This window comes from Sycon ciliatum, chromosome 5 (assembly GCF_964019385.1).
Source record: "Sycon ciliatum chromosome 5, ocSycCili1.1, whole genome shotgun sequence".
NCBI lineage: Eukaryota > Metazoa > Porifera > Calcarea > Leucosolenida > Sycettidae > Sycon > Sycon ciliatum.
In genome coordinates this window covers 25,959,441-25,967,893 of record NC_088647.1, presented here as the reverse complement: position 1 = coordinate 25,967,893, position 8,453 = coordinate 25,959,441, and the positions used below count along the sequence as shown (strand labels likewise).

General features: G+C 48.9%; 1 protein-coding gene across 1 annotated transcript; it reads right to left on the bottom strand.

The window, feature by feature from the left end:
- Positions 1 to 264: 264 nt before the first annotated feature.
- LOC135818177 (splicing factor, arginine/serine-rich 19-like) lies at positions 265 to 7,955 on the bottom strand. The gene is made up of 6 exons (XM_065331523.1): positions 7,043 to 7,955; positions 4,066 to 4,629; positions 3,298 to 3,370; positions 2,495 to 2,700; positions 1,662 to 1,853; positions 265 to 1,064 (listed from the first exon to the last, which is right to left on the bottom strand). The coding sequence occupies exons 1-6, from the start codon at positions 7,085 to 7,087 to the stop codon at positions 315 to 317; spliced, it is 1,830 nt and encodes a 609-aa protein (XP_065187595.1). The 5' UTR covers positions 7,088 to 7,955; the 3' UTR covers positions 265 to 314.
- Positions 7,956 to 8,453: the final 498 nt, after the last annotated feature.

Sequence of the window (8,453 nt, the reverse complement as noted above, 5' to 3'; positions counted from 1 at the left end):
ACTAAGCAGCAGCTGCATATAGATGGCTGAACATGAGCTCTTTTGGGAGCATCGTGCTCATCCATAGTTTTCATCATATGTACAGGCAAATCATAGCAAGCATCGGGAGAGAGCTGTGATTTGTAGAGCGTTGATAACTTTACATGGTACTTGTGTGTATAGGGGCGGGGGGGGGGGGCGCAGGAGAGGGGAGGGGAGGGGAGGGGGTGGAGAGACAATGTTTAAGTAGACTGAGTCAATGCAAGCTGTGCCTGTGCACATCTGCTGCATGAATTCATTGATATGTTGTTGGGGCACACAAGCCACAGCAGTGTCTAGTTCTCATCATCCTCTACCGCGTCACGATCTTCGTCCTCGACCGCCCGAGTGGCATTATCTTCGTTGGAATCATCGGCTTGAGCTTCAATGCTTGTGTCACCCTGTGTTTCCCCATCTTGTGATTGTTGAATGGGGTCTTCACTTAGCTCCTCTCGCATCTCTGGTGGTACAGGTGATGGTCGTGAGCTGGCCTTGGGCTTGCTTTTGACAGGTGGGGGAACAGGCGATTTCCTTGGTGGCGAGGTCTCTGCCTGCAGCGTACTGGTTACTTCAGTATCCTCGTCCTTGTTTGGTGGGTCGGCGTCGTCGGACTGCGGACTGCTTTCGGATCGCGGTGGAGGTGGGGTGGTGGCCGGGGTCAGGCTGTTGCGTGGCGAGCGACCGCCCTCCTCTGGCTTCTTCAGCAGACCCCGGAAGTCCTCTTGGCGAGCAGTGGCCGACCGCTTGGGTGCGGCACTTGAGCAGTCCTTGGTCTCAACTTTGCGCTTCAGCTGTCCGCGGAAGTCCTCCTGGCGTCCTTTCTCTGAGCGGTACTTCTGCTCGCCGACCTCGAGAGTCTTCTTTGGCGAGATTCCGCCATCGGTCTTGTGCAGGACGGTACGGAAATCCAACTGCGCGGCCTCGGATTTACTCTGGTTGGCCTTGGGCATGGATGGTGACGGGGAGCGGCGTAGCACTGTGCGGAAGTCCGAAACTCCTTCATCGCCATCGAGTGATGGTGCCTTTGTACTGAACGTGTTGCTAGGCTGTGCAAGACAGTAGGAAATCATGGAACTGGATCAGGTCTAGTATTGATGACGCAAATATTGGTCATTAAATCGTTGCCGTACTCATGAAATCTTTTTACTGCTAACGTTTTCGGCAATACTCGCTGTTCTGCATAGTTGTGCAGTGCATGCTTCTTTTACAGTACATGAATCGTACTGTTGTGGACATGGACATCCAGTCGATTGACCGGGGCCGGCGCCCTCAACGCGCACAGAACGTATGTCGTTGCATGCAGTGCACATGGTGACCCGATGCAACCAGCAGCAGCAGCAGCAGGCATAATAATACAATGCTATGGGCCTACGGCTGCATGGCCAGCGCCCTAGGGCCGCTAGAAGTGCGACCGGATTTCCACGTCCACGACAGTACGAGCACCAACAGCCCAAAATCATGTCTTCCGACACATTTGGGGAACGAGGGCCTCTGGCTCATAAGTTTTGTCAGGATAAGTTTTCAAATTGCTTGCGTCTTTCAGTACCGTCAGGTGTCTGGGATATGTAGGTTTTGGATATGTTTGACAGTGTTATGATCGCATCTAACAGCACTTCCCAAGCAGTCAATCGTTCCGGACTCACCGCTGTGGCTGACTTGCGTAGGATTTTGTCCTCGTCCAGGGAAGACTCTCTCTCCAGTCTGCTAGCCTCGTCCTGATCACTACCGGTATCCTCCACAACAATGTCAATGCTCTCTGCATCCACTCTAGCTGGGGTTGTTGCTGGCTCTTCATTTTGTTCCTGTTGTTGCTGCTGCTGCTGCTGCGGCTGCTCCTGTTACAGGTATAGAGCAAATTCCAACGCTGATCTATTACAACAGCTGTCCACTGCAACGCCATTTTTCAAATACAATGCAACACAATATTTTGGAAAGTATACAACAATAAGAGACAAGAGGAAAGCTTTATAAGAATAAAACGTAGCCTGCTAAAAATGTAAAGAGTTCCTGAGTACAGTTGTCCAGTATCCACGTCCAGTATATATAATAAAAATAGTCTGCGGCAGGTTTAATAAGCCATGGCTGGAGTCTACTATTTGCAGTGTTAGTACATATACCGGGAAGCCTGGCATGGAAGAGCACAGAACCAGGAATGGCTGTTGCCAGTCTCGGTTCCTTGTCCAACCTGTAGGCATGTAGTTAGTGTTAGTATGAGACGAGGCAAGCTGCTCACTGGCCATTTTTAATGATATGATCGACGTCATCATGCCTCTGGATCAGTGGGGTGAACTAGCAAGATGATGATCACCTGCGAATACGAGGACAATAGTGAGTGCGCTTGGAGTTGGAGTTTGCCTACTTCTACAAACTGTTGCGATGGGCAGATGATTGGAATTTGCTCTGCGTCATAGTAACTGAAGGGTTAGGGTGAAAAACGGGTGAATATTCATTGTGATCAGTGCTGAATTTCACTTACATCTGGCCTTTCCTCTTCGTCTTTTCTCTCCACTGCTGTCTCGCTCTCAGGCTTCTCAGACTCTGCTGGCTCTGGCTCTGGCTCTGGCTCAACGGGAGCAGCGGGAACCGGGGAGGGAGATGCTGCCGCGGGTGCCGGCTCTCTGTCCCGGCTGCCCTCGGACTCGCTATTCTGCGAGGCTCTGCCCCTGGTGTTGCGGCCCGCACCTGGCAATAGCAAGAACAGTGGCATGTGTTGGCAAGGGCACAGATTATCCTGTCTAGCAGCAGTAAAGTCAATTTTTATACAAAACGCAGATTAGATCGTGTATAGGCCAGCATAAACCATGCAACACGTCGTGCTACATCTGGAACAGAATGTACTTCCTCCGGAAACAAAAACTTTGTGACTTGTTTTCACTGATTTTCGCTGCTGTTCTGTCGTTCTCTCTCTGGCTCTGTCGGCCTGCAACACCAGCAGATGACATTTCGGAACTGTAGGAAGGCATAATTCACATTCTGGAAAGCCGACAGTCATCGCAAGGCAAAACACGTTGAAGTGCGTTTCCATTTCGTTCCGTTTCGGGGGGGGGGGGGGGTGTTGCCGTGCGTTGTCAAGTAAACGATAGTAGTAAACGCAACGATTCCGTTCCTTTTCGGCCGCACTTCGTTGTCGTGTAAATGCGAATCGTTATCGTGTAAACACAGCCTTAGGCTAACACTCGTGGAGAATCCGTAAATACAAATGCAATACAATAATAATGGTTCCCCTGCTTGAATATTCACTGATGGCATATTGCGAAGCATGTTTTGAGCATAACCTACGCTTATCTACTCTCATCTTGCGTAGCTGAGTCCTCAGCTCCCTTCTCTGGTTGTAGTCTGACGATTTGGCAATCTGCACAGTACCAAGGCAATGGGAGACACAACACTTGAATGTTTTAATCTTGTGGAGAACCATGGCTTTCAAGCTAGACGAAACTTCATCGGGTCTGCACAGAAGACTAATAATATCCTGACAGTATACTAGCTATTGTGACTATGGGCCCATGGGTTTGGAAAATAGTGCATGGTCTCCATAAGACTTCTATTTTCACAAGATTGTCCTCAGTAGTTGTAGTAGTACGTTGTTTTGTGTACGTCATGGGTACGTGTCATTGGCGTGCATGCGTGTGCTGCTGGTGTGGGAAAAGAGAGTCTCAGTCATGAGTCTTATTGTCAAGTTACAGGTAAATTTCTGCAGGAGACATGTTGCAGCATAGTCTGCATGTTTTGCGTCAGCATCATTCTGCAAACATTCTGCAAACATTCAGCCCCATAACATGTAACATGACTGTATATTCATAGTTTGACCTGATATTGCGAGGGTTAAGTCCAAGACGAAAATGTTAGGATTCCACTCTGACGCCACCCCATGCTGCCCCTTTCCTTTACAGTTTACACACCAGGGAGAGGGAGGGAAGGAGGGGGTCGTGGTGAGGGCTGGGTGGGGGATTCAGCTAACTGCACTTGACCAGGAGTAGGGACTTTCTGGCTTGTCAAAAAGCACCGGTAATGGTTACTTGTATGCAGTCAGACCTGCATGTAACCTACCGCTGACTCTAGTGCACTCTCCGTCAGGAAGTCGCTCAAGTCATCTCCCTGGCTGCTTGCTGATGACTGGGTAGCTGGTGCTGAAGGTCTCTCCACTGGCTCGGGCTGCTGCGGAGCTTCCTGTGGTGCACTGTTGGTTTTTCTTGGCACGGGATCCTGCTGCTCTATCACCTCCACGTGAGGTTTGTCAGCCTCCACCGCGGCGTCGAGCTGCGAGATCTCGACGTCCGCATTGCTCCGGCCGTTCTCGCTGGGGCTCTGCGTCCCCGCGTCGAGGTCTGGCGTCGACCGTGCCGAGCTGTTGTTGCTGGAATCGCGTTTCCCGGACGGAGTGTATTTAATATCGGGGCTGCACCGGTCCTGATCGGTGACGTCCGAGCCCTTGCGGACGTAGTCGCGCACGACGCCAATGGAGCGCGACTCGCGGCTCGGTCTCCGCTTGACCGTGGCGCCGCTCGGGGCCGCCGACTTTCCGATGTTCTTTCCGCCGCCGCCGCGCAGCTGCTTCTTGTGCAGAACTTTGCGAATGGCCGAGCGTTCCTGGTACGTAGCTGCTTCCTTCAGCTGTAACAGAGGAAACACACAATATGCATAGCAGAACTCATTACGGCCGCTGTTGTGAGTAATACACTGTGAAACAGTTCAACCTTTAGTGCCCTTTAGTGATGTGTGTGTGTCTTGTCTTTGCATCGAATATAATTTTTTAAATATATTTTTAAAGACCCTGCATAACCATTTCAATTCAATTCTAGTATTTACCTCGGATACTAGTATTTAGTTTATTTATTTTAAAGTTACAGACAGGCGTTTCGGAGAAAGGAGTTTTATCAATGCGATGAATAGACCAATTGATGCTGCCTTGCTGCTATTGTAGTTTTTGTACCCTCCAATCATGACATCGTAGCTTTCGTTTGAGCACCTAATATTGTCTTTTCCCCAGTAACTCACCATTCGATGTAGGTTTAGTGATGACCATTTATGTCTTCGTCAATTGTTCTAGTTATCGCATTCTTGAAAGTACCTTGGGAAGAACTGAGTTTTACGTCCCTTGGAAGCACACTAAGCTGAACACGGTTTCCCTGCTTTAAAAAAAGTATAACATTGAGTGTAGTTAGAGGGTAATAGCTAGGATAGCACTGCAGGGGTAAAGACTAGCCCTTTCCCAAAGATGCTCGCCACTTTTTTCGCAACTTTTTGTTGTTTTGGAAGAAATCGCAACTTTCGCAACTTTCTCCATTTTCACAAACTACTTCGCAACTTTTCCGCAACTGTTTGCAGAGAAGCACATTGGAGGAGGCCATTGAAGTTTCCGTGATGCTCCGCTTCAACAAGAAGCGCTGAAACATTGCATAAAATCACCATGACAAGTGCACTTCTCTTGTGGCAGCACTGAGCATGCCGCTATGTCATGAATTCTGTGCAAAGGTTCAACAAAAATGGACAAGGACTAGGGGTGAAACAATTATACCGAGTACTCGAGTACTCGCTCTGTTTTTTCAAAAATAATCGTACTCGGAATAAATCAGAGTACTCGTTCATACATGGTACATGCATTTAGTACAGAAATCTGCAGTTTCAGGGCAGCAGTCGGCAGATGGTGATGTGCAGGCTGTGTGGTGAACATTTGTTCACGAGTAGAGAGAGCCCAAATGACCCACCAACCAATATACCCGAGAAAAATGACTGCTACTCGGTTCAATCAGGGTTGTATCATGTTATTTTAAAGCCCTTGGTGTGCAATTTTTAGGAGATGAAAAATACTCGAATACTCGAATATTCGATCGGAGAAAATCAGAGTACTCGAACTCGCGATCTCAGTGCCAACTTTCACCCCTAACAAGGACTCATCCCAAGTCTGTTCATTTTCCTAAACATGTTTCATGCTGTGAACATAATTATGCATTCATATGTACTTCAAAGTACGATTGACTTTACACAAGCAGTTGTGCTGCGCCAGTGTTTTCCATCATCAAGTTCCGCTCCTATTGTTTTTTTGGCATCATTATGTACAAGAACTCGCTCATTTTGAGTTGCGATATTAGCATCTATTGAGCTTTTTCTGAAAATATGGATGCGATTTCAGCAACTTTCACTTGTTTTGGCATGGTTGCGAAAAGCATAAGTTGCAAAATATGTTGGCATCTTTGGGAAAGGGCTAGTAAGGACTAACAGGTAAAGTTGGATGTGTGCAGCCAGTGCGGAATGCACTACCGGATGTTACTATACTACACTAGTAGATTTACCATTGAAAGCAACTACCTCCTCATTCTCCGTGGCAGGCATGCAGTAATGCAATATTTAGTACCCCGGAGTAATAGTAGGTGAAGGGAATGTGTGAATCTATCACTACCGTATTTTCCCTTATGTGCCAAAAAAACAAAAGCCTGTTTGTCTTCGTGCTACATCATTTTCTCTTACTTTCTCACCGCGACCCATAGTGCCATAGTCCACATAGATCATCATGCACCTCAAGTTCTGTCTCTGTGTTTGTGTTTTGCATCTTCCACAGCATGTTCCGCAACATACACAAGTACAATCATGTACAGGTCTATAAGACATGTGATGTGTTTGTCACGCGGCAGGCGCGACCAGGATAGAAATGCTGCCGGGACAAGAAGAATTAGATGAGTAGATCTACTGGCTTTCAGTCCGCAATGTCCGTGTTGATTGCCAGCGGAGTGACAGACTACACACTGTAACGCTGTGGCTACACTACAACCACAAAAGCCACAGTGAACGATTATGGCAACTAAAACGTCCCGTTCGCGCCCCCTCCCAGAAAAACTAATTATGTGTGACCTGTTTCCAAAGACTAAGTATCTGTCAAGGCCGGGTCACCACTTATCAAGTGGTCGCGACCACTAAACGCTTTTGCGGAGCACACAGCTCACCCGAACAAGAGTGTGTCCTCGACACGTTGTGACTGATCACACTAGAAATGTGTCAATCAAAAGGCAACCTGGCCTAATCGCCTCACCTTCAGCTGAAGCTCAGGAATCTCCAAGTTCTCCCACTCCGACATGATGCTGCGAGGGAAGTGATGTCCAACAAGCCGCTCTCAGTGCAATGAGCAAGTCCTTCGGACTGTTCCAGCAGGATGTCCTTGCCAGTTGCTGGCGAATAGCAATGAGGCAAAACTGCTACTCTTTGTTGGTGAGGTTGACACCTTTAGTGGCACACACACGCAAGGACACCACACACCTGGCCACGGTTCTCCCCACGAGGCTTCCCAGGCAAACAAACGCCTCCACCGACTTCAGGTAGTTGTTCTCGGTCACACTGACTTGAATGTATGTGTGATTACGTGCGCGGGAGGGATACTCGATAAACACTTCACTAACTTGCATCTGCGTTGAACAATCCCTGTGGTTCTGGCTTGTTGTTGGAATGGAAAACTCGATCAGAAGTGAACAATCCCCGCTGGTAGCTGGAAAGCCGGGGGAACAGTTGTATAGTTTATGCTAGCTTACGCTCACTAGCCAAATCAGCAGTGTGCATTGCAGAAGGATAAACCAATTCTGGGCTTTCCTGTCGAGCGCTGGACGATGCTTTCAGAAAGTAATGTTGGCACAGCCAGCCTCTACTTTAGCACTCTCTTTCTGCTGCAATTGCGAGCGGCCTGTGCTAGCTTCGCGCACATGGTAGTAAATTGTGATATGTCTGCCCTGAGACTGCGACTTGTAGCAGCAGCGGCCGGGACCCAGCTGCCATTGGAACGGGCAATTCTGCGGGCGTACCTGTGCGATTGAATTCCAGTGTTCGTCCTAGCTGCGAAGGGTGGGGTTGTCACGCAATCATCGGAAGTCGAAACCCTTTCTCTCCTCGGCTACAGGATCTCGCGCGGCAACACTGATATGACAGCTAGTTTGCTCAGTCAATGGCCACGACTACTGACACAGTGATAGTACTGTGCTATATCGTGGCTACATCATGACCGTGAAGGCTAACGTAACGTCGTTAGACTGCGTGGACGAGGCCAAGGCGCAAGGCATGTACTGATGTAGTCTACACAATTATGTGGGGAGCGGCATATCACCTGTCTCGGAGACGTTTCAATAAAACACGCACAGACACACACACACATACATACACGCCGCGCCGCGCGCACACATGCACATACAATGACATGTACACGCGCACACACCATGCACACACACACACACCACACACACACACACACACACACACACACACACACACACACACACACACCTGTGCGCGCGCGTGGCGTGTACGAGTAGTGTATGTACATGCGGCTGACCGCCAGCAAGCAAGAGACACACTGCCTGTGACCTCTGCTGTCTGAATGCATGTGCTGCACTTTGCACCGAACCCTGTACTGTAAAAAACCCTGTACTGTAAGCTGCAGGTAAAAGTACACAACCCCC